The sequence below is a fragment of the Anopheles ziemanni genome, chromosome 3 (genome assembly GCF_943734765.1).
Source record: "Anopheles ziemanni chromosome 3, idAnoZiCoDA_A2_x.2, whole genome shotgun sequence".
Lineage (NCBI taxonomy): Eukaryota > Metazoa > Arthropoda > Insecta > Diptera > Culicidae > Anopheles > Anopheles ziemanni.
In genome coordinates this window covers 16,688,041-16,714,544 of record NC_080706.1, presented here as the reverse complement: position 1 = coordinate 16,714,544, position 26,504 = coordinate 16,688,041, and the positions used below count along the sequence as shown (strand labels likewise).

The 26,504-nt window shown below is 47.1% G+C and overlaps 1 protein-coding gene and 1 non-coding gene across 2 annotated transcripts; one reads left to right on the top strand and one right to left on the bottom strand.

Annotated features, from left to right (window-relative positions):
* Positions 1-15,521: 15,521 nt before the first annotated feature.
* On the top strand, positions 15,522-25,458 carry LOC131284219 (uncharacterized). The gene is made up of 13 exons (XM_058313074.1): positions 15,522-15,642; positions 15,719-15,908; positions 15,981-16,820; positions 16,888-17,269; positions 17,353-17,888; positions 17,975-18,940; positions 20,039-20,052; positions 20,569-21,080; positions 21,316-21,821; positions 21,896-22,085; positions 22,157-22,273; positions 23,127-24,032; positions 24,853-25,458. The coding sequence occupies exons 1-13, from the start codon at positions 15,522-15,524 to the stop codon at positions 25,456-25,458; spliced, it is 5,886 nt and encodes a 1,961-aa protein (XP_058169057.1).
* On the bottom strand, positions 24,438-24,510 carry Trnam-cau (transfer RNA methionine (anticodon CAU)). Its single transcript has one exon. It is a non-coding gene; the product is annotated as a tRNA-Met (tRNA).
* Positions 25,459-26,504: the final 1,046 nt, after the last annotated feature.

Below are 26,504 nucleotides of genomic sequence, written 5' to 3'. Positions count from 1 at the left end.
CACGGGGCGCATTCGCCTTGCCTCGGTTCCATCTTTGACCCGGTTCCTTCGTAATGTCCTTTTTCGATGTTCGGTGGACTGTCAAGACCGTCGGAATGGGGCAACATCGGTCGGTGGCCAGTCCCCCGGTGGCCATGGGGAGAAGGGACATGAAACGGGTCGCCTAATGGAAAGGCTCCATTTTTGGTCGTTTTCGGACGGACAACCAACCAAAAAAGAAGGATCCGCCATTGCGACATCGAGTTGTTATCACTCTTTTTTTCGATGTACGGAGTCAATGGTAAAGTATCAGTAAAAGAAGGAACGGCAAACACTTAAAAAACACTTATTAGCAAATATGAAAATTATAAAAAATCAAGAAAAAAATATACATTAACAATATGGAACTGTAACCTCAATTACTCTACAAAAATACATTGCCTTGTAACCCCAATAAAAATTAAATTAAGGAAAATAATGGGCAACGTTTCGACCTTACCTCACGATGTAAATTGCCCTCCTTTGTCCCCCACCCCGCCTGGTGGTTTATTTTTCCTTCTGTTAATGTAAGCAGGAAGCCGATGTAATTGGGTCGGTCGGAAGTAAATTTGTTCAACTTGCGTTGGTTGATGTTTTTAATTTGATTGAAATATATTTTTGTGTGCTTTTCCATACCTTTTCATGATGCTGAAACGCTGTAAAAAGTGTCATGTGCATTTGTGATGGTAGGAAAAAATGGAATTGTGACGTGAACTCGCTACTAAGAAGTAGGTTTCCTTATGTATTGGTATGGTTATTATGTTCTTGAACTATTTCAACTTCAACACAAACTCCTTCAAGAAGGCTTTCTGGCGGCGGCCGATGGCGCTGGCTGTTTATCGAACACGCATACACATTCCTCCATCACCACCCCTCCCCCACTCGGCATGCCACGGATTGTTTATCAAACGAAGGCGATTGCGTGATGAATAGTTAATGCAATGCGTTACCGCAACTGTTGGGCTTCCAGAAGCTCTCGGAACATGCAACAAAGTTGCCTCCAGACGCCACTGCCGCTTTCGAAACCGTCATTTTCGGTGCCATCTTTTTTTTTTTTTGGAAGGTGATGCAATAAATGGAGACCGATTCGATAAGGAACTTGGGTGGGGGGTGATGAAATAGTGTCCTTTTTTCGACAGTAGCTATGAAAGAAAATTGGCTATGGAATTCATACTGTTGATGTATTTTTTAGGAAACTTTTTTCACATAAATAAAATATGTTTAGAAGCATTTTAATGTGCTTGAGTTATATTGCAGGACCGATGGAGTTGCTGAACGTTCTCCTTCTTCTGAAACATCCCCTTCACAAGTCGCGATAATAGTCCTAACATCGGACCATCATCTGCCCCACTATCACTGCTCGGGAACGAATATCACGTGAATAGTTTATGTACCTCAGCTGGAACGGTTTCTTTGGCAAGTGCAGCGGGAGATTTGCACTTGCCAATCCCGATAACCCGATTGCACCGGTTCGTGAGCCGAGGATCGATCGACAGGCAGGGATTTGCTTATCTGCCCGAGCGGAGTTCATCGACATACGCTCTGCTGCACCACGACGTTCAAGTCTCCTCTGAGGGATGAGAAGTGTATTTATTTATGGCTCAGCCTCTCGATAGACTCTTTAAGGGATAGATGATCGGACTGCAGGGAAAGATCGTGTTTGGTGAACGGGAGAGCGAGGAGCTGGTTCAATGTTTTGCGAATAAATATAGTCATTTGCAAATGTTTTGCTTGCCTTTTTAACCGATTGATGATGATGATGATTTGAATCAATTTTAAATATTATCATGCAAAAAGGAACCCTTTAGAATCAGTTAATTCAGATTTTGATTCATAAATCTAAATTTCACTTATGTTTGGAATCTTTGTTTGGATCTATGAATCCCAAATAAATTATTCGGAAGAATGAATCTCGCCAAACGTTCTCAGACACTTAGAACATGTTTGATGTATAGTTCGATAAAGTTTTTCCTGTCTTCAGCCAACCTCAAGCTAAATCCATTAGAATTCACAAGCGTTTAAGCATTTCGTTTTTCTTCGTCCTTTTGGACAAATGTATATCCCCTAGCCGTTAACCAGCTGCTGCTAATTCAAGTGTATGCCAAAAATAGCTCGTTTGCCGTTGAAGGAGAAGAAGACGAAAAAAGCGCGTTCTTCAAAAGAAAACACCACCGCTCACGTTTTTGATGCATTTGCTCGGGTGCAGTTGCTTGTTGCAAAAGAAACGAAAAGAGGAAGCAATTAGGTCATGGGAAAACAGACACACTGCACTGCAGGCCGTGAGGGGCGGCCCCCAACACTGAAAGAGAAAATAAACGCCTTTCCGAGAACGTCTTTGTGCTGGACGTCGCTCGCAAGCAGAACCCGACGGACTTTCCCTCTCGACTACCGGGCCAGGGGGGTTGGACGTAAACGTAATTCACTGCACTGCAGATGTAGTACAACACATATCGCGCCGTGTCTTCGTGTTTCCGGAGGGCACAAGGACAACGCTGCGGTGCGCGCGTACTTGACAATCCCTCGTACGTAAGGCGTGGGAAACGGAACCGGAGATGATTAACGGCAAACGAAACCGGAACTTCCTTCTGGGGAATGGGAATGGGGAACTAAAGGGACTACCTTCAAACGATACCAAAGAATGTGTGTGGCGAAAAGTGTCTGGAAAGTTGGTTCTTTTGCTCGTGTCTTCCGTCGGTTGAGATTGAGATCAAGATTTATTTTTGTACACCGGTCTGGAAAGCGATTCAAACGTCGCGTTTGGACAGCTCCGTAAACATCTGGCGAAAAATAAAAGCGAAGAAAAAACCCAGGGTGGAAATTTCGGCAAATTGTAAACCAAACGGAAGGCGCATCAAAATGTTGCGAATTTTTTGTTTTGCCCCTCCCCAGAACTCTGGCGATGATCTGGCGGTTGGCAGTAGCTCGTAATTGACCTCGAACCAGGCCATCTGCCCCAAAACTGGTGCAATGACTGGCTGGAATGGCCATGGTCTTCATCGGCCCCTCCTGGCTGGCTGGCTGGCCGTGTGTTATTTATTTCATTTCGTTTAACTCCATGCCACAGTGGTTGGTCCGAATGCTAGTTTCATGAACCTGGTGGCCGATTTTCTACGGAACACGAGTGTGTAAATTTAATAAATAAATTAAGTGCCAATCGGAAGCGGTTCCCCCTGTTTTTACGGATTTCGCTTTTATTGCTCTTTCTTGAGCTGCGTCAACGACGGGGTTTGGTAGGATTTTACGCCGGTTCCCACATGTCGCAGGGTGCAGTGGTGGGAAGTACGGTTGATTCGGACTCAAAGTTGGCAATAAAAAAGTTATTTCATATTTTACTTTTAGAACCACTTCAAACTTTGATGGAAGGGGATGATCATTAAACAGAACTGAACCAATGAAAATTGACAAAAAGAAAAGAAAATCGTAGCAGATATATTAAGTTATTAGCATCATACATTTATATCCGATTGAAATGAAATGACTAGTGTTGTGCTTAATGAATCTTTTGGCGAGATTCATTCATATGAATCTTTCACCTGAGATTCATTCGGATGGATTCATGAATCATTGCGGATTCGAATCTTCAAAGCTTAATGAATCTTTCGAAACTTTAATGAATCTTCATGAATCTTTCATGGATCTGTCACGAATTTCCCCGATTCTTTCATAGGCGAGGACAATGCGACCAAAACAAAAAAAAGGTGTTCCTCAACCCATTTTTGGCTGGTGACTTTTCATCAGTTAGTGTGTCTTTAGGATTCATGAATCTCTCGACGAAAGAATCATGAATCCCTTAGAAGGCAGAGATTCATTCAGATGCATGAATCGGAATCAGATTTACACAACTCTAGAAATGACACAAACGTTTGTGTCGACGTTTATTTCGAAAACACATTTTCGTGCAATAAATTTCAATTTCTTGAAAAGATCCCTTGTCCGACTTTGAAAGGGCAATATCGCTTTTCATTATCCTTCCCATGTGGGCCCTCCGAATTGTCTCGGTACCCTTGGGAAACTGATTAAACATTCAAAAGCACCTTCTGGTCGGCGAGACACACCACACCACAACCCCTTTTTTCCGGCAAGGACATTCGCCGCACGCGTTTCCGTCTGGCTGTCGGCCGGACTTTCTTCCGGCGTCGAATGGAAAAATGGTCCCCAGCGGCATTGCGACAGAGAATTCCGAGCCAAGAAAGTCAAGCTCAGGTGGTGTCTGCAAAGTCGATTCTTGTCGTCTCAGTGTTTGAAAGGAAAAATATGTCCCCTGCATAATTGAGGAGTAATTTTTGTGGGAAAACGCACAATGGGTTGCCTAGCATTCAGGAAGTGATTAACTTATATATCGTCGAGTATGGAAATGTTGTCAAAGAAATTGACATCAAGTTTTAAATCAAATATTCATCATTTAATGTTCCACAAAGTGCCCGAGAACTACATCCTGTGCTACATTGTCGCTTGTGGGTATTTCAGTTCGCTTTCGCTTTTACCACGGCACGTTATCGACGTGATATTATTCCGCAAATCACTCTCCTCACAATTGCGGGAATTTGTTAAACCTTAGTTAAACAGCACTACAAAGTAAGGCGTCTAACTTAAACCCCCCCGCTTCCAACGCAGGCCGCGGGAGGGGGGGCGATAAGAAAATGGTGCACACTGCACGGAAGTTTTGCACTCCGTACAAACATCACTTGATGATTGGTGACGTCGGCCTCGCCTGACCGACGGAAGCTGGTTCGGTCCAGATTCTAAATTGCTAGCGACAATATAAACTAGTTGTGCTGTTACCGATTCCATTTCCAGCTGGCAGCTGATTTCATAATTTGTTTACCCTTTAGCAGTCAGCGGACTTTTATTGTTCAACGGAATCAAAGTTGTTTGTATTAGAAATCGGCAGATATGTTTTTTTTTATTTAAAACACTTCAGCTGATTAAAACTATATTTGTATCACATCACCAAAGTCATTACATTGTTTCGTGTTTTGTTCTCTCTTGTTGTCTGATTTGTGAATGATATTTTGTTTGCAAGCCTTCGATGTAATTATGTTTTATGTTTCCTTTTCTTTTTCACCCTAGTAGATTGAACTTGTGATAGAATGGTTTTAATGTAAAACTCACTTTTGTTGCCAATTTGAAGCTGGTTTTTCTCCTGAACAATTTGCTCTGTAAAAATCCATCTTTGATTTTGCTTTCACCACCCAAGTAATAACACTTCTACATAAAATGTTTTATTATAATTCAATCTTTCAACATTTTTCGTTATCTTCTACGTTTTACGTTTGGTAATATATTGAGTTACTTCGCTTGTGTGGTTTTGTGAGACAAGATTCTAAAAAAAACCGAAGGGAAAATCTTTTCCATTTTTGGAGAAATGCGGAAGATGGTTTCGAATCAGCCATTGATCTTTCCTTTCCTGCCCTCTTACCTACCCACCATTACGAGTGGGCGACCGCGAGCCATCGACCCGGCTCGCGATGGATTCGATCTTCAATCGCCTTTCTCCTCCGAGGGTACGACGTACGGAAAGCTTTGCCAAAAACATTAAGACAACAAAAACCGGTTACATTGCGCATGTTGATGGCTCGATCCGCGATCGGGGAGAGTGCGGAAAGATTTCGATTGCCTCCCCCCCCTCAGTTGGTGCGCTGGGCTGGCTCAAGAAGCAGTTCATGCAACAACCACGAGCCTTCGTTCACGATCCCGCGCTGTGTCGGGGGGGTTTTTCCCTCCATTTCACTGCATTTTTTCCTCTTCTGGAATGCGACCGGTTGCCATCGATCGCGTTTACCTTTCTGGAGTCGCCGCCGCCGCTGCACGGTTGGAAAAGAGAGTCGAGAGTGGCGTGTGCTGCGTTTGTGGAGTCGTTTTTTTCCCAACAACCAACCAATGCGCTAATTGTACACGCTGCTGGTCTGGGGCGGGTTACAACCCGGGCCCCGGTAACCTTATGGGGCACGCAAGTGTAAATGTCAAGCTTTTGACGAGTGCAATGGTTCGTGTTGTTCGTGTTAATTAATTAATGGAAGGAAATTTTTCTTCTAGAAGGAGTTTATGTGTAATAAAAAATTCCATAACCCTCCCAACGGTTTACTGTTGTAAAAACAAGGTTCTCAATATCGAATCTTCAAAAATATTTCTGCAAGTCCTCTAGGGCGATGGAACATGGCGCGACAACCGGGTGTTGTCATTCTTCCCACGCCACGTGATCTGGAGTACCGAACAAACCTACACCAAGCCTCACAGTTAGACGAGATTGTCTATGGACTAAAACAGTTAGACGAGATTGTCTATGGAACCGGCTCCGAAGAAAAACGGAACTGAGTGTTCGAGGCACGGCACGCACGAGCCACCCGAAGGGTGTAAGGGTCGTTGCAGTCCGGAGGGCAGCATACTAACGTGGCGTGGATGATTAATTAGATGAAGGAGAAATTGGAATGTGCGCGCACAATCACCGCTTCCAGAGGCCACGGCAGAGACACAAGCGCGCGTGCTATCCTTTACATCACGCTCGCGGGAAACGATGTTTAGCCACCCTTCCACCACACCAGCCCGGCTTGAGGGTCTTTGGTACGAGATCCATTCATGTGCCACCCAAACGGCTCGCGCTGGTTGTTACTGATCGTACTGAAGATACGAGCCCCCCTCGAGAGAGATACTTTCACCGCGAACGCTTCAGATTTACTTCTTAGGCGGGCGCTTCTTCCTCTTAGCCGTGAAGTACCAGGCCCCGGGAAAGGAGACCAACGACCTTGCTAAGAAGCAGCAGCGCCCGAGAGGCGGACGAACCCTTTGGTGGACGAACTTTCCCCCAAAGTAGTCGTTGCCGCCGGCGTTGTTCGGCGAGTCCTCCGGTACTCTTAGAATAGCCCTCTTACCACCAACACACAAGCGTGTATAGACCTATCGTTGTCGTCGTTGTGCTGCATGCCCACGTCCGCTGGGGGAACGTACGGCCATGACCAAACTTGGACCGCTTTCGGCGGGGTGTACGGTGTTCGAGAGTCCCAACCGGGTGGCTTTTGGAGGTGGTAAGGTCGCTCACTTCACTGCTCCTCTGCGAGTTCCTCTCCCCGTCGACAAGGCCGGTAGACGCAGTCCTCCAATCCCCCGACATAGCCAAGTCGGCCAAGACTTCATTTTTTCTCGACCCTGTCTCGGTTAAGGTATTTAGTTGCCGCCGCCAAGAGACATGTGGACACACACCACACGTACACGATCGTTGTGCGCGTATGTGTAAGGGATGGGGATCTCGCATAGCCGGATCTTGCCGGCATTCGATCGCGCAGTTTGCGATGCACAGAGTCCACGTGTGGTGCAACCCCGGGGTTTGCTGGTTTAGTTCGTTGTTTTATTTTGGCCAGACCCTACCAAACGCCGGGGTGTGTAGTGAAGACGGTTTGACTTAACCCACTTCCTTTTGGTGGATCGTGTCAGATATGTCGCCTTTCGTGTAGTGACGGATCGGCGCGAATTTGGTCTAAACTCTATATCGCGTACGAGGTGGCCTCCAGCGTCCTCCTCCCAAAAACATCGTGGCAGTGGCAAAACTGAGTGTTTAAGGTCGATGGTCTTCTGGGGTAGCAATTTTTCGCATCATGGACACTGACACGACGCTACCGGTGGACCTTGGAGACGGAGAATGGGATATGATGGTGCACCGGCAAACACCGGAAGGATTGTACGAGCAGCGACTGCCCTCCCAGTCCTCCAAGGAACTCGGTGAGGTAATTTCAACGAGGTCATACACACATGGCAGCGGGTTTATCGAGAAGAAGCACGTCATTTGAAGCTCAGAGTTCAAACAAACTATCAACACTAATGCCTATCGCTGGTTGAAGTTTTCTGGAAAATCCCATAATCTGCACATAAATTGTTTCTTACAGATTTCTGAGAAGCCGTAACGAAGAATTTAGATTGCGAGAGGTAACTTAAAACTGTAGCTGATCTTTATCGATAGACGTTTTCCAGGAAAAGATTTGAAAATTCTTTGGAACAAGTAACTGGTAGCGCTCAAATCCCCAAATCGAAACGATTTGATTAAACGTTTTCCTCCCTCCGAAATCCGATAAGCGACTTTCCCGTCTCAAGTTCCTCGTATAGACGATAGGCGAGCGGAGCTTGCGTGGCCACAAACGGTGCATTTATGAAAGGTGCACGAATTCAACGAAAAGCCGACAGTACCTGTGCCAGAATCTCGATTTTCGTTTCAAGGTTGAGAGGTCGTTTTGGTTCACCGGCACTTCTCTCGTGGGTCGCTGGATTTCGCTGGTGCCGCCGTAGTATTCTTGGGGCGGTGTGCAGTAAACGATAAGTGGAGCTTGATTAAGGCAACACCCGGGAATGAGTCGTTCGGTTTAGCGAACTTTACATTGGCAGTGCCTAGGATCCTTTCTCCCGGAGGGAAAGTGTATTTCAATAGTGCAAACGGTAAATGGTTCTAAAGTGACGCCTGGCCAATGGTACGCAACAACTGCGACTATTACTGCTTCCAGTCGGTGGTAGTCGAGGAGGAGTGGGAGCTGTTGGCCCATTCTCAACCGTTCCGGTCGCGATGTGGTTCTTTCGCCGAAGAGGAAATTCCCAAGGTAAAGAGGAAGGCTTTCCAAGGAACCTTTGGAAGAAAGTGAGTGATTTCTTTCATTTGCCATTGTGTGCCACAGTGTGTGCTATCGGGAAGGCCTTCCCTTTTGCACAGCTTGGCTTAGCTTGTGGTGTTCCCAGTGCCCCCAAAAAGCAAATATAATCTAACTGGTTGTGTTACAACACTCACCAACCCCTATCGTCAAGGGTGCACAAACGTCTGATAAGGTCAGTTAGCGCTCGCAAAAATGCAACTGCAAGTGCACATCCCCTACCCAGGGGGGGATGGTGGAATGTGTTTCTGTGCATCGTATCACGTCGTCAAAAATTCCAGACATTTACCAAAACCATCGCCCCATTCGTAGTGTGGCTGGTCGGAACACATTAATTTGGCGATGGGGGGGATGATCATGACCTGAAGAAAGACCGCGAGTGAGTGATAAGAAAATTCGATTCGAAACCGCGAGCCAGCGATAAGATGGCAAAAGGTATGAAACAACGGACCCACAAGTGAAGTGGCACCTCACGGAACGGGCGCGTTTCGAATGTCGGTTGCGGAATGGATTGATTTCCCGAATTCGGTGGAAATGTGAGACGTTGAACCTTACCTCCAAGGAAGGACACCCGGTTCAAGAGACGTAGCTCTAATTTCGTGCAAATACCACTAGCTTGTTGTTCACTTAAGCGTAAACTATGTGCATGTGTTAAAGTGTTTTAAAAATAATGACTTTCTTTAGGAAATGGTTGTCCATGGTATGTAAGCAGCTTATAAATAAAATGTGATTCGGCAAGGTCCTTTTAACAGGAAAGGCATTTAAAATGCTATCAACACAAAAAAGAAAGGTTATCAAATGTAAATAAAAGATATAAACTATGGAAGGCTTGCAACAAAATTACATGTTTTCAAGTGCTCGATAAAAACTGTGATTGTAGATGAACGAGTGAGTGGAACGAAGTAAATAATGCCAAATAATGGGCAAAAGCAATTGTGACTCATATTGCCTTCGTGTTTGTTTGACATCAAGAGAATTTTTTGGAATAACCGTGGAGTTCTAGCACTCATTATGCTTTACTTTCTTCTACACGTGGCATAATGGATTGGTAATTCCACGCTGTCAAAAGTGATTTACGTGTGTGCGAGGCCCCTATCAACAATTGTTCTTAAAATAGAGCTCTCGGTGCCAAACATACTTACCAAGCAACGAAAAAAAAACCCCAATGGGTTCTGTAAGACGTCTGACTGTAATCTACCGACCGATTAATGCCATCGATTTGGCGCCTACCGACTTCCAGCGTCTCGTGACAACGTTCGGTCGTAGTTTGAGTGCATCCAGGCTTATCATCGCCCACCTAACGTTTGCAACAAATGGTGGTTATCACACAACCACACCAGCACCATTCAGTAATAAACATTAAACAGAGGAACTGAAGTAAAAAAAAGGAAACATGTTCGAAGCCAAAGCCAAAAAACAACAATATTGCACATGTCTTGTAAAATGGGGCAAGGAACGACTCCCCAAACTCGTGAACCGCTTGCAAACCAAAACAAAAAATTAAAAAACGTCCCCCCCCGTAATCTTTAGCTTGTCTTATCTCGGACTGGGCTGTTAGACTTTGGCTGGTTTGGTTGGGTGGGGGGGTTACTTGCTTGCCACCGTGCAACCGGATCGTCCGCATCTCACTCTGGTAACGTTGGAGGAAACTGGAAACGGACGGACGAAACGGGTCAAATTTGGCGACAAACTGTTCATGTTCACAATTGACACCAGCAAAAAACAAAAAAAAGGAAGATGTCGCTGTTATCGGTCGCGTTGGAAATTGCGCCGCAGAAACGGGTCGGACCAAAACATTGGCGTCCTTGATCTTGACGCCAGACCGGAGACCGGTTGCAAGTGAAGCGAAAAGATGACGCTTTGCGACAAGACAAGAGTGCTGGCAAAGATGGTCCTGGTCGGATGCGTCGGAAGCCATCCCAAACATTGACGCACTGTTTTGTGGAGCGGTGTGCGTCCTGAAGGCGAAATATAATTGCCGATGGCGCCGCTGGAAATCCGGTGCAATGCAGCGTTTTCGGGATGGCCGCCGGATGCTTAGGGTGTCGATGTCGCACTCTCTTCGCGCGGGGCGAAAGCGTTGAACCATTTCTCCGCCGGCAATTAGACGAGGAACGCCTAAGTAATTGGCCTGCAACTACGCACTTGTCGTTTGTTTTCGGGGTTTCCATTTCTCTCGCCGTGTTCCAATCTTTTCGGGAAGTGTCGGGGCATAGCGTGTGAAATATAATAGTTCAACCCCCGTGGTCTTTTGGGTGCCCACGAAAGTTTAGCAGTAACTTAAGTCTATACGCTCCTTCATTCCAAAAGATTGGATATCTTGTGCTTGGAAATTTACTTGGAATATCACTTTGTATCTAAGCTGAAACCGAGGTCTAAAACCATCCATCGCCATCCAGAAAATCCTGTTACTGTTCCGAGTTCTTCTTTGCCACGTCCACTTAAAACCAGATCACGTGATAAATAGTAGTCTGTTTTGATTTCCTCTTTGGCTTTCCGCTTTTTCAACATGGGAACTTTCCACTCGTCGTTATCCACTCGGCGTTCGGGGCCCCTTGTCTATATGCAAGTGGCATGTGCTAGGAATCACGCACGCAACCAATAGACGAAGAAATGGAAGTGAACGACCGAAATGCATCCCAAATGAACGATTGGGGTGACAAAGAAATAGGGAAAGAGATAGCGAGATTGCTCTTAAGAAATGTCTCCACTTTGGGATGCAGGACTGTGTGCGCAGTCGTAGACGAGTTGATAGCTATAGATGCTGTGGAAATTAAGAACTGAGCCGGAACTCGTGATATTTGTCACGTATCGCTTTTTTGGGGATATTTTTCAATGATGCCTCATGGAGCTAAGAAAAAAATGGCACCTAGATATGATCAATATTTACTTCATGTTAATTCTTTGTGAAATTCAAGATTTCCTTAGGATTACCTGTTTCTCTCATTGTAATACGGAAAGGTTTCACGTAGGTTCCTCAATGTCCGGATGTGTGATTCGCACCAGACAGACGTACGTCAGTTTTATCTTCCGGCTTAACACTGTTTTGACAACTACACACTTGTTTTGCGAGCTTAACCCCGGTGTACTGCAACGTAAAATGCAGGTGTGTAATCGCGCACGGCGATAAGAGCGGCAGGACGATGCTAATAAACTGTTGCTAAATAACATTCTCCAACCGCCCCTTGGCTTTAGACAATGTGGTGATGATACTGAGGAACGCTCAACCGTTGAGAGCTGCATGAAAAGGTGTTAAACGAGTAAACACAAAACAGGTGGAAAGGGTCGCGAAAAAATTCGCGCTGAAATAAATTGGCAAATATACACACCGGTCACGCCCACCTTCAGGGGGGGGAGAAAATCAGGAGTCAAAACAGTATAAAGCAGGTTAAGATATATCGTAAGATAAGGTACGGTAAGATCCTCTCGCCCCGGAGGTGATTCCCGGGGGGTTCACTTTTTTTTCTCAACCCTATGGCGTCGTAGTTGAAAAGTTTAAACTGGTTTCAACCAGCTCATGATTGGTACGCCTGGGTAGGTAAATTACACTAGCCCCAAAGGCTTTTTACAATCATTTGTTTCATGTCCGTACTTGAGTATAGGCGATCGCGATCTCCGTGTTTGGTTTCTGCAGAACACTAACTACGGTTGTTAGTAAAGTGTCTCTCCAGAGAGATAAGTGCGATGTGTTTTGGTTGACTCATTCGGAGTAAAACAACATTTCACACTTCGTTCCGGCAGCAAAAAAAACAAACGGCTGTTTGTTGAAGGATAGGTGGAGTTCCAAGGTACCAACCGTTTCTAAACAAAAACGAACAGCTGATAAGGCGTCTGTCGAATGGCACATGTGATCGCAATCACGTTTCTGAACGTAAGAAGCGCACTCTGCGATGGGGAACTAGGAGCTCTGGTCTATTTCTAGGCACCAACTTCGGAAAACTCTTGCCTATCGCTTTTCCGTATTGTCCAAGGAATCCCATATTTCACACCATCGCTGGGATCGCTGTAAAAATACATGTTCCCCAGCGTGACCTACTCAAAGGTCGACAGGAGACGCCCAGCTGTTGCCAGCGTTCCATCCATGGACTCTGTTTGTCTAGCGTCGTTTGGGTTTAGCAAGAAGTCTAAACAAAGAATGTACAACAACCACACTAAGGATCGCTCAGGCTATAAGTGCTTTGGACATGATGATCGGAAACGATCGCCCCCACCTTAGCAGGAGGCTTACCATATCACCCTCCGAACCATGTGCATTGTGTGTTTACTAGCGGCTAACGTGCTAGTATGTCGATGACGCACGTACTCTTGTGCTCCGATCGTGTCAGATCACACGCGATATAGCAGCTGTCGATCATCTGATCACCCCGGTGCAGGAGGTTGGCCCAGATGTTGCAGGTTCCGATTGTCAACATGTGGGTGGAAATCGCGTGAACGCCTTCCCCCCTCGTACGAGGGTCAATGATTCTTGCCTCTAAAAGGGGTTGGGTTGTGAACGTCACGTTGGCGCTTCCCGTATACTGTTCGATGACTGGTTCAATTCGATTCCGTGGCCATAAAAAAGGGTTGTGAACTGGAACTAAAATGTGTACACAAACATCATTGATGCTTGAGTTGATCATTGATGACGTGTTGTCCAGACGTCCACCATAAAACGTTATGCCCCGTAAACTTCCTGTCTCTGCATGTTGCTATGCGCCAATAGGCAAAGGCAATAGATTTCTACACCCAGTGATAGTTGTGGCTATGTGAGGACTGTCACGTTTACCACCACCAGCAGAAGGCCGATGCAGCAGTGCGTCGTGCCCATTTGATTCTAACGCACCCTCATTGTCGTCATCATTCTCCCGGACATATGGCCATGCATGGAAAATGCCACAGTCATTGTGGCAGAGTCTGTCGGACTTCATCCCATAATCAGTCGAAGAAGGTGGCCACCAAGATTGAGGCAATCATCCGTATCCCACTCCACTTCTTCGCTTCTCCCTGCCCTGCGGAGCTACCCACTTCCTCTCTCTCTTTCTCTCTGTTTGAAGACGTGTTCAAATACACAATCATTCTAATAGCCTCTGCTCATCCCACAACCTCTCTCGTTCTCTCTTGCTCTGTCACTCCGCATTGGCTTCCGAAGTCGGGGACGGGTATTCTCACCATATTTTACCCCCGGTACAGCTGGTCAGCGATCACAAACGTATTCCAGCGCTCGACCGGAGCGTACGTAAGCTTCATTCACCGTAAGAACACAACCCAGCTATTACCGCACTCAGTGGACGGGGAAGAATATCTGTGCGGAACCTCTCAAGTATTATCAACCTCTGCACGTCTGCAACGAAGGAAGAGGCCTACACATTATCGCAGTGCGGAGCGGAATATTCTGGAACACTTTGGAACTGATCGGGGAGTGTAGAAAAAACCTATAGTAAATTTAAAAAACGACCTGCAAAAATACACTCATAGTGATAAGGCGCGGGGAATACGCGATCGTGCCAGAGAGCCAGTCTTACGTTTTCGCCGCATCCACGAATTTGGCGGCGTAATCTCTACAACGCCGGGATCCTTCATCAACGATGGGGATAAAGTTCCTGCTCTTTAACAGCCAGCAAAGCCGAAACTCGCACGGAGGTGCTAGAAAAGTAAATATCAATCAAACATAGGAGTCCTCAAGTTATGGGAGTTGAGAAATCCGATCATGATCCAATTTATTGGATTTCATGGATGAACGAAGAGTTTAAGAAGGTATAAGAGACCTCTCTTACCTGAAGGAAACTTGATCTACGGTTAAAATACTTCGGCGATCATTTCAATATAATCAGGATGTCATCTTATCCAATATTGGATGATGGAGTATATCTGATATCCGATATAATAATCGACGAGATTTCCAGAAGTTTCTTATTCTCTGAAGGAAAAGAACTTCAGTCGAAATCTGACCGTTCGCACTCAACCCTTAGAATCCTCCACTCGATGGCTCAACATCGTACACCAGGAGGAGGTCACGTAAAGGTTCACCCATAGACATCCCTCGGGGCGCGAGCGATAGGTGCCAGATGTGCAATCTGACAACCGACTTCAAGCTGCCCATCTGGGACAACACTTTTGCGGTGCCGGAGGTCACCGTCGGCGACGTTGCGGCCTCGCGCGGGAAACTGCAGATGCACTATCAGAGCACACATCACACTTCATCCCCCGTGATGTTGTTGTTCGGTTCGGTGCACGCACAAACCGTTCACACCAAACAATCATCACATCACAACAACATCTCCTTGAGATGGGAAAATTTTCCATTCGCGCGACGAACGGTTTTGATGCGTTCCACATCTGGCGCCCTCCCCCCAAGCAAGTGTTTGTTTGCCAAACAGCTGATCCAACTATATGCAACCACCGCAGATAACACCCGCAGGGCGGAGAGAAATGGGTCTGGCCTTTCGATCTCTTCCGCACGGTTACGCAGAAGGTGGCGGGTTGTGCTGTGGGACCTACTATGTCCATCCTGATGGACGTTTGATTGCATCGGAAGAAGGTTCAGTTGAAGGTAGGCCATCGGGCGCCTTCTTATCGTGGGGAGGATTGGAACTGCATTAACCTTTTCTCAATCAAAACCAGCTCGAGAGTGAGAGTGAATGATTGATGGATCATCAGGCGCAAGAGGGGGGGTCTTGATAACATCGGGCCATAATTAACGGATCGCCACTTCTTTATGAGGATGGAGTTAGTAACAGTAACGTGATCTGATGGTGCGAGAAAAAGCGGAAGACAAATCTCTCCGGAGATATCTTATCTGCACGCCGGCGGAGGGGAACTTATAGCAACACCTACGGGAATCACCAAGGAATCAAACGATCCTAATCTCCTTCTCTATTCTTGTCTCTTTGCCAGATAATGGAGGGGTCGGGCACCGGTTCGCCGCAGTCATCATTGTGCATGGTGAAGCCGGCCGAGCTCTTCCCGAAGCCAGCCCTCTTAAAGGATGATGAAAAGCTCACCGTCCCGTTTACCGAATGTAAGTACGAGATCCGGGTTCGACCGAGACCCGAATGGGGTTTTTAACATTTTCCTGAATTCCCTTCCCGCTTCAGTGGCCGGTGAAGGGGTCCACTATCTGGGTCAAACGGACGACGGGATCCTCGCCCTGTCGAACTACAGGCTGTTTCTGCAGAAGAACAGCACCGGCGCGGAGGTGTCGGTTCCGCTCGGACTGATCGAGTCGACACAGGTGCGCGATCTGTTTCACCTGATCGTCAACTGCAAGGATGCCAGCACCGTCAAGTACGTCTTTCTCGGTTTGATCTTTCGCTTTGAAGTGGTTCTCTAATTGGAGTATTTTCTCGCGTCCAACAGATGTTCATTTGCCACCTCGGAACAATGCAGCGAATGGCACCGTCGGATAACACTCGCGATCGGCGTTCCGGAGACACTGGAGTCGCTGTTTGCCTTTCCGTTTCAAGTGTGGGCCTCGGATTCGGCGGCCCTCAACCAGGACAACGAGTGGGCCGGACGGCTACAGCGCGTCGGTTCGTTCGATGACGAGTTCCGGCAAGAAGCGGAGCGCCTACAGTTCGATCTCCAGGGCGCGTGGCGCATCAGTCAAGCGAATGCGGACTTCAAGCTCTGCCCGTCCTATCCACGGTTGCTGCTCGTACCGGCCTGCATCTCGGACGACACGCTACAGAATGTGGCTAGCTTTAGGAGCTCGAGGCGCATCCCGGCCGTCGTGTGGCGTCATCAGCGCACCGGTGCAGTGATCGCCCGATGCAGCCAGCCCGAAGTCGGTTGGCTTGGGTGGCGTAACTCAAAGGACGAGCAGCTTTTGAAAGCCCTCTCCGATGCGTGTTCGTTCGACAAGGGCAGCCAGGATCGGTCACAGCAACAGGAACGCTCGAGAAGAACCTCACAGCGTACTCGAAACAGTTCCGAGGCATCCAGCGAAAGTAGCCCCCCGAGAAGTCCCGAGGGAAGCCACGAGGAGGTGGAGATGGATGAACCGAAGAAGATCCTCATCGTGGACGCCCGATCGTACACGTCGGCGGTCACCAATCGGGCACGGGGCGGTGGTTGCGAGTGTGCCGAGTACTACCCGAGCGCAGAGATTCAGTTTATGAGCCTCGGGAACATACACGTGATACGGAAGAGTTTCCACGCACTGAGACAACTTTGTGCGTCACAGGCGGACATTCCAGGGTAGGTACCACAAGGGAAGGATGCCGGACATGAACAAGACTATAACTGGTTTGAGTTTGTTTTACAGCTGGCTCGGAATGTTGGAACGTACCGTTTGGTTGCAGCATCTTTCCGGCCTGCTGGCAGCGTCGATGGTTGTCTGCCATGCGATCGAGCGTAACGGGCGGCCGGTGTTGGTGCACTGTTCCGACGGTTGGGATCGTACGCCGCAGATCGTTGCCACGGCCCAGCTGTGCCTCGATCCCTACTACCGCACGATCGATGGCTTCCGTGTGTTGGTCGAGCGGGAGTGGCTCAGCTTTGGACACAAGTTCGCCGATCGCTGCGGTCACGGACCCGGGTCCGATGAGGCGAACGAACGGTGTCCAGTGTTCCTGCAATGGCTCGACTGTGTGCATCAGATTCATCAACAGTTTCCGTGCAGTTTCGAGTTCGATATGGGCTACCTGGTAAGTGTGTAGCACCCTTAGAGACCATTCCAACGTTGACGTTACCTCAATGGACAACGCTCCTTTTTACTTTCCCATCCCAGATTAAATTGGCGCAACACTCTCACTCGTGCCTGTTCGGAACGTTCCTCTGCAACACGGTCAAGGAGCGGCAGGAGAACAGCGTTCCCGATCGGACGTTCTCCGTGTGGCCGTTCCTGTCCGGGCCGATCTACAAGAATCACCTGTACGTGCCGAACCGCGAGCGGGTCCTCTGGCCGGCGCACAACGTGCGCGATCTGCGCCTCTGGAGCGAAGTGTACCTGGGCAGCTGGGGTGGCAATCAGCAGTGTGCCTCGGATGCGGCCGAATATCCGCCCGCCAATCCGGTCGGACACACCACCGATACCACCGCCGTCGGGCCAGCAGCGGGCCGAAGGGGCGTCGAGGGTAGTATCATAACCGTGGGTGAACCGTCGGTGGTGGCCGTGGGTAGCAACGGTGGGGTGGCAGCTGCCGGGGGGCAGGATTTAAACGGGTCCATGACGAAAACACGCTCGTACAGTGATATCAAAGAGGCGACCAGTGGCGGTGCAATGGCGCGCCGTTCCAGCGATCCCAACATGACCGTAGACTCAAGGTAAGTGTGGTGGCCAGCCGTCTGTGGCCTTCCAAACCAGGGTTCACAAATAAATGAAAATATTTCCCTTCCCCCCGACTCGGTAGCATTCTCGGTGGTCCAGTGCTCCATCTATCGCAGGAGGAGAGTTCCATCGATTCGAACCTATCGTCCGATCGGGAAATTTCGCCCGATCCTATGCAACTCAACTCGACCGACGAACACCACTATCATCGGCTTCTGCTGCAGCATCATCTTCGGGGTGGCAACAACACCACCACCAGCCCCCAGCTGACCCTAGACTCCGGTGATTCTTTTATCCAGCACGCGACCGAGAAGCTGCAGCGGCTGACACAAGACTTGAACCAGGTGGACGTCGAGGAGCTCGAGGGTGGCGGCAACAAGAACCAGCCGCAGCAGCGACGCACCTGCAACGGTGACACGACCACCGGAACAACTGACACTTCCGTTCCATCTAGTCTTTTCCTAAGTAACGGCAGTAGCGGTGGCGCTGGTGGTGCTGGTGGAGTGGACAGTTTAGTTGCCGCGGCAACAGCCACACTCATTCCCACTGCGACCACCGACGTGCGTGCCCTGACCACGATGGCCGGTGGAACACCGCCGGCGCACGATCACACCGATAGCTACCGGTTCCAACCGATCGTCCCGGAACTTCCAACGGCGTCCGTACCGTTCGGTCAGCAGCGTAGCAGCTCCCCGGCACTACCCACCGAAGGGCAGAAGAACCATCACCAACCATTACACCAGCGACTATCAGTGGAAGATATCGATGAAAATACCTCCCGGATCATCAAGATCGAAAACTACCAATCGACGGTGGTTGGTGGTGGGCCACGGAACGATGTATCCGACGGTGGTGGCGGTGGTGGTGGTGGTGGTGGCATTCGTAACATCATTGGACGACCGATCATCACCGGGGACGATCTTATGATGGAAAGTGTGGACCTAAGCGGCGTCGGCTGTGACGGTGTTGACGGAGGAAGCTTACTCGTCGGAACCGGAGTCGGTGGTAAATACGACAAGCTGTACAAAATTATCAAACACTTCCTACGGCAACACATCTAAAGACCGAGACCAAAGCGCTTCAGGACCAGGTTTTTGGAGTGTTGTAAAACAGAAAAAGGGATTCCTTCGGTTGTCGGAAAGGTGACCGGGACATGGTAGAACCAATGTTTGGGCGTTATGTTGTACGTTCCCTTTTCGGGCACACACGTGAAAGCACTCGCCAAACTTTTCTACGATGTCCACAAAAATGCAAACTTAGTCCTCTTTTGTTGCGCAAGCATAAAAGAAGTCTTTTGGGGTTCCGCTCACAGGAAGTTCTAAGGCGCAAAGGACAAAAAAGGCACTGTCCATCCTTACGTGGCAGTGCTTACTCTTTCTCTCTCTCTCTTTTTCTATTGACACGCATGACAGAGTTGGAACGGAAACATTTCTCTTCAAAAAAGTATGTCGAGGAGATAAGTTTGATTTTCTTCAAGGCTTGCGAAACGGGTTTGTTATGACTTAGGGTGAGAGATGGGAAAATCTGTGTACATATAATACTTATTTCAAATGTAACAAAACCGCATCGTCGTCGGCATAGAACTGACCACAGATTCGCACCCGAAATTTCTAGCGATAACGTCTGACCGGATCCAGATGCTTCGGTTTCCTGGAGGGAACTTACGGGCGATGCTGAGTCTTAGCGTACAAAACCTGATAGCGATACGAAATGTAAACAAATAAATGAAACATAAACCACTAAACGAGAAACATACAAGAAACGAACAAAAAAGCATAATCTTGTTGGAAGTTTTTTTTTTAATTAAAAACACTCTTGTCTAGAAGATTTCGCATTTCGCGTAATAAGATTGTACACTGTAAAATACCCTTACAAAATTGGGATGAAAGGAATGCAAATGTCTGGGGTGGCTTCTTGCTCTGTTATTGATAACGCGCTAAATGGTTCACTGGAACCCGCCAAAGACTGGCAGAAGAAACTACACTTGATAAGAACTGATTTGTTTACCTTTTTTTTTTTGGTATACCTTACTTTTTTGTCGTAATTCGTTTTTTTATTCTTCTCCGGTTAGAATCAAAGTTTATGTTTTTTTTCTGTGGTTATGTCCTGTTTTTTTGCAATTGTTTATTCTATGTACCTTACGCAGACAAAGTGGAAGTCGTAAATTATTGAAGGCGACATGTTCAATTATATTGCGTCTAATTTGCTACGATTGTGTAATTGAGAGTTCTGGACGTCACGATTGAAAATTACAAGTTATAAAAAAAAATACTCAATGGAATGGACGATGTTTGTTAATTTATATAATAAAAGATGCGAGCACTTTTATCTCATTGAAACACGATACTGGCCAATTGCAGAAAAACAGGTGCACTATAACGATGGTCAAAACGATGTATAATATATTTAGATATGTTAAAATAGCTTTGATAAAACATATGGAAAAGTTTAAAATAAAATGTCCGCTCGTATAAGGAAGGATCCGGTCTCAGATGGGAATATTATAGAAATAAGAGGAAGTTTAATAATACAATCATGCACGCTTTTTCCGACAACCAAAAGTAATCCAAACGGTCTCGTTCGTCTTGCTTGCGTAGGATGTGTGTTTGTAATTCTATTCTGTTATTTGACTTGCACATGTTCACTAATATATTTTTCTCTTTTTGCTACGTCCAGATATGAACCTCTCCGGCTCCCAGAATCGACTAAATTCGTCCTCACCATTGCCAAACGGTGGTCGATCGTTCAGTCCTAACCTTTGGCACGGTTCGATCGAAACCAGCACCGATACGCTGGTGCCGATGGACCAGTACGGACCGTCGGCGTCTTGTGCGTTCCCGCTAAGCCCACATCACACTGGAAATGCAGGCGTTAGTCGACCGGAAAAGCTACAAATGATGACGGACGAGGCAGCGGTGTACGAAAGGCGAAAGGAAGGAGCAGCCGACCAAGTGGCTGAAGATGGTGGTGGTAGTATTAGTAAACTAGTAGCCGTAGGAAACAGTGATAGTAGCAGTCAGCTGGAATTGTTGGTGGCGGTGAACGGGGGATTGGGGAGGATCGAACGGACGGGCGATGATAACAAGGACACCGCCGGTGGGGGAACAACAGTGGGAACCACTACCACAGCGCAGACTGGTGATAGCAACGGATGTGATTTTACTAGTGATAGTCAGGATTACGATAGGGTAAGTGTCTTCGGCGTCAGCTGAGATGACGATGAAAAATGACTGCTGTGAAACACTTCCTGGACCTCAAACTACCACTATGAACTTAAATTACCAGGGCAACGAGCCATAGTCACGTTGCCATAGTTATTTGAGTTTACAAGTCCTGATTTAAGGTTATGCGGGCGTTTGACAGCTGGTGTTGAGTGAAAGTGAGCTTGTAAATAATTTTCTATCTACTTCCTTCCTTTTGTAGAAATTATCAAATCAGCCAACGTCTACGTACACTGGCCGGGCAGCGTACGATGTTCCCGATGGGATCGCAACCCGCGACACCCGTTCAACACCAAAGGAGCTTCTCGATAATCTACGTTCACGGCCACTGCATCAGCAGCAGCAGCAGCCGGAAGTTTCCCCATCCGTGCCGGAAAGTGATCGTGGACCGCCTGCCTCGATTGGTCAACACAACAACTGCAGCGTCAACTACAACAAGCTGAAAGCGAACAGTCTGGCGCGAACGACATCCCCGCCGCCGCCCATTACTAACAATATGCTCAGCTCGATGATGCTGATGGACGAAAGCATCATCATTCAGCCGCAGTTTCAGCAGCTCGAAATCAACGGCAAACAGCCACATTCCGGCACCGGATGCACCGATGCTGGCGAGCGGCTACAGAAGGAGCAGCAGCAAAGGAGACGGCGAAACTCGTCCCTTTCGAAGCACGAAGCACTCATGAGTCCTATCAAACCAACCAATGGAAGGTGAGGGGAATCGAGAAAGGAATTCGATCCACATATCGATCCTAAACCAATTCCTTTCAACCCTTTTCTTACAGTTTATCCCCAAGTGCCACACACTCTCGGTTTTCGACGCCGGGCGTCCGCTCACTGCCACTGACACCACCGAGCACCGTACAGTTTGCGACGGATCGGCCACCGGTTGCGACGTTCTCCTGCCCGGACGGGTTGGCCCATGCCTTGTCCGAGCAAAACTTGCGCCTCCAGCAGATTGTTTACGAGCATCGGGTAAGCTAGCTTAAACTACCACAAATGAGTTTATTCAACTCCACGTTTATGTTCTTTACCTTTTCTTCCAGTTACGCGAGGAAGCGTTACAGCGCGAACTGTATGCGACCCGGTTGGCTCTCATGAAAAAATCCTGCCAGCACTGTTGTGGTAGCAGCGTCCAGCAGCCGGACGGCAACGATGATCCGGTAAGCAGAAGACTCGTAGTGACATACGATGTACACCTTCCGCTGGAGGATCCATTCCTTCACTCCTTTCACAGGCTTTCTAACATGTCCAAAGAGGATTGATTCCTTCAATATAACAAGCTTTCTCATTTGTCCTTTTTGTCTCGTACGAGAAAAAGTGGACAATCTGCTTCACCTTTCGACACAAATGCAAAGCTTAATGCTTTTCTTTTTGGCCACCAGACTCCAGGAAGAAAGGGCTTTAACGTTGTTTGCTCCAAACTTGGTTTGATGAAAAAAGGGGAAAATGGTACATACCGGACGAAGAAGGCAAGATCCATCCAAACTTAAGCCAGGCCATATTTTCAGATCATAAGAATATCCCGCAAAAAGAGAACTGTTTGTTTATCGTAGTAACTTGTGTTGCTTGCGCCTTTTTTAAAAGCGCTTCAAATTCCTTTCTATTTTGTTCCGTTTGGCTGCCACCGTTGATCTGCTTATCTTATATTTTATTTTCTCATCTTCTTTTCTCTATGTTCTTGTCCAATCGTTTTCTACTCGGAAAGCCACCCTAAAACCTTACATGCTGCGCGTATGCTGATTGGCTTAACCGAGAGAACAAAAAAACATGCGATCTAAACCAGCATAACAAACTACCGTCCACCGTCCTCTACTACTACTACTACTACCACCTATATCCTCCTGCCGACCCCTTTAACCAACCCTGAGTGATTTATTCTCCTCCACCATTGGCATTGGCATGTGAAGAGATGAGGTGTTTTTGAACTGTTGTTATCGATACGACTAGTATTACCTATCAACCTGTCGACCAAACCTACCAACCTACCTACCTACCTACTACTACAACCACTAGGTGCCGGTGAGCCTTTCCATAACCAGAGCTGTTGCTACTTTCACTGCCGCTGCTGCTGCTTCCACTACCTTCACCGACCTCGACAGTAGCAGCACTAGCGATTCAAGGACAGTTTGTGGTCGTTGTTGCGTTGCAGGTAGTGGGCCATGTTCACTGCACCACGCCACAACCACCACCACCTCCTACTTTTACCCGACGGTTCAGTGGACAACAAGAAGTTGCACCTCAACCACAACTACTTCTACTACCATGACGCATGAGAAGCAGCAACACCGTTGGGAATGTCCTCCATCAACGAAGGAATCGGATGGAGAGAGCTTGGAATGTCTCGAAGCACCACCGTGCACTTCCCTTCTTCTTTTTTCCGACGAAGAGGAAGACGAAAAGGAGCAAGAGGAGTTCTTGATGCCAGGAGTGGATGGACAATCCACTCCAACTATAGAAGAACAGCAACTTCGTGAGGAATTACGGAAGCATCAGCGTTTGTTTACGCACACGGCTCGCGTTTGCCGTACCGTAAGACGGTTCCTCGAACGTACCAAGCAGAAGAAACATGGCCCGACCGGGGAGGAACTTTTTGCTGGGGAATTTTATCGTGACACACGCCCCCCGAGGGAAACTCCTATGAACTACGATCCGCTAGGAAGCGCCAACGAAGGGCTTGTGTTGGATGGCACGTTTTTGAAACGATACTTCAGCGAAAGTAGCGAGGAGGAGGATGAAAACGATGATGATGATGATGTGGACAGCAGTGTTTTTGGTGGAATTCAAATGATACGCAGAATGGAAGAAACACGCGCAAGAACTTTCTCTTGGGGAAGAGGCAGTAGTGATGATGGTGGTGGTGGTGGTGGCGGTGGTAGTGGACACAAGATTGACGCTGATGTATCCTTCCCCCATCAACTGGTCAGTGATGATTTTAATTTTGCACACTCCTATTTTTGTTTACTTGTGTGTCTTTAGAAAATTTTGTAAACGCGTACTTTTCGGAAACTGTACGCGCGTCCCGATGGATGTGTTTTGTTTCATTTTCTGTGCTATACTAATCCTTCCTTCAAGGTTCATTAAATAAAAACCCTCTAACTCAACAAACCGATAACTTATCACTCTCAAAAAAGAAACAATCAATTGTTTTTCATTGCATGTTTCATGTGCTTCACAAAGCGGTTTTTGATTTTTGTTTGAGTTTAAGCTTGTTGTTGAGTTTATATAAAAAGGATGAAAATGAAAAAAGAATAACCCAATTGTTCCAGACAATCGTTGAAAAAAAAAGTTTCCCGCTCCGAGTAGTGCGAGAAAAAAGTTGTTTCCTGCCCCGAGTGAGGATCGAACTCACGACCTTAAGATTATGAGACTTACGCGCTACCGACTGCGCTATCGAGGCTGTGTGTTAGGAGTGGGGATAAAGCGTAACAAAAGTCTAGGTAGAACGCATGCAGAGCTTCTCACGGTGAAACATACTTGCGTTGAAATATGGGACTGAATTGCAGCGAGAGGTGGGCCATCGATGGGGGATTTATTTGACCATCGTTTTTGGCTGTTTCCAAGGGAAAAGAAACTTTGTTTAATATATGCTGTTGGATTGCGACTAGAGTATAATATTGCAATTTTTTTTTAATGGTTTCCAATGTGCTTCAAGTGTGTTATGGTGCGGTGGAGAGTTCGATGGCTGTTTAATTTTTTATGTTTTTTTTTACTCCCTTTATCTATGTTCTCTCTGGTGCAGATGATCGATTCGATGAACGAAAACGCATCCAACTGTTCCTGGGAGGCGGTGGATGACCGCAGTGCGCCTTCGTCCGGTGCCAACTCATCGCAGCAGATGCAGTACAGCAGTGGCGTCGGTAGCAGCAGCGTCCTGTGGGTGCCAGACCATGCCGTCACGCGCTGCACCACCTGTCAGACCGAGTTCTGGCTCGGCCTTCGCAAGCACCATTGCCGTTCGTGCGGTCAAATCTTCTGCGCAAACTGCTCCGAGTACTCGGCACACCTGCCGGACGAACGGCTATACCAGCCGGTGCGATTGTGCGGTCCCTGCTACCAGCGAATATCGTCGACCGTGGCCCCCGCCGTCAATTCCACCACCAACACCAACACCTCTAGCTGCGCGCCGGGCACCGTTGCCAACGGAAGTGCCACCAGCTTATACCGGGCGACCAGCAACAACAGTGCGAGCAATCTGTCGCGATCGGCCGGCAATAATCACCCCTCGGTGCATTCGATGATGGCCGAATGGAAGCACGAGGGCAACGCGCTCAGGGGCAGCTCAGAGCCGCCGCGGGTGAACGAAAGTTGCTGCAAGCAGAACGTCGCCGCAGCGGCATCGAATTAATCCCAAGACACTCTGTCTCTCTCCGACTCCCTAATTGCCCCCTGTTGTTTTTAAAAGGCATCACCCAAAGGGAATGTGCCCCAAAGTCAGCGTGGATTGGTATAACTTTTCCCCAACATTAACCAACACAAACAATTATTTATCATCGTCACTAGACTGGCAAGTAATCATTTTCATTGGATATAGATTTTGTTATACTATGGCCCCTCCGCTCTGGAATGTACAGAGCTCCATCACATGATCGATTACATTTGATTATCTTTGTTATTGTTTTTATACGCCTACGTTCTTCACTATTTATTACTATTAAAAAAGGAAGCTTACCGCTACTTTGCCCCTTTACGATAAGATGCTCCTGGACTGGACTGCGTTTCCTTAACAATCGGTTTGGTTTTCACTGGAATGAGCAATCAAACAAAAATCAGTGTAAAAGAAAAAAAAAGACTCGCAAACGATAATATATGTATGTACATTGCGGACTCATTATTACACATTAAGCACGTGCGTTTGTCGACCTTTTTTCGATTGAGTTTTTTTTTTAATATTTTGCCTTTTGTTTTATCAACTTTGAATGCGTTCAGCTAACGCTGTGTGATTTGGTCAGAAACGGTTAGACTCTATTTTTGCAAGTTATGCAATGTAGAGCAAAAACATAGGGGATTAAAGAAAGCTGGTCGTTATCAATTATAACTTATGTGGCAATACAAAAAATGGTGCACCTATATCTGGAGGAATGAAAATTAAATAATATTAAAACCAAAAATTGGAAACCTTTTAGGGAAAACGCATTGAGATCGTAAAATTGACAAAATCAACGGTATTAGAACATACAATGAGAAAACTATTCCTACGAGTGGCCCAACCTCCAAATGTGGAAACAAACAAAAATAGGCTCGAAACAAGCAATTATAAATAAGAAAAAGGTATAGTGTGGAAGCCACAAAATCGCAAGAAAAAAAAACAAAAAACAAAAACACAAAATAACAGAAAACACCATCGAGAACACAAAGAAAATGTATACATAGATAAACGAAAACAGAGCAATG

Bases quoted from the DNA above. Each gene is read 5' to 3' on its own strand.
- LOC131284219 (XM_058313074.1), top strand. From the start codon at position 15,522: ATGGAGGGGTCGGGCACCGGTTCGCCGCAGTCATCATTGTGCATGGTG. The intron at 15,909-15,980 runs GTACGTCTTTCT...CGCGTCCAACAG, and splicing joins AAGGATGCCAGCACCGTCAA to ATGTTCATTTGCCACCTCGG. The intron at 21,822-21,895 runs GTGAGGGGAATC...CTTTTCTTACAG, and splicing joins ATCAAACCAACCAATGGAAG to TTTATCCCCAAGTGCCACAC.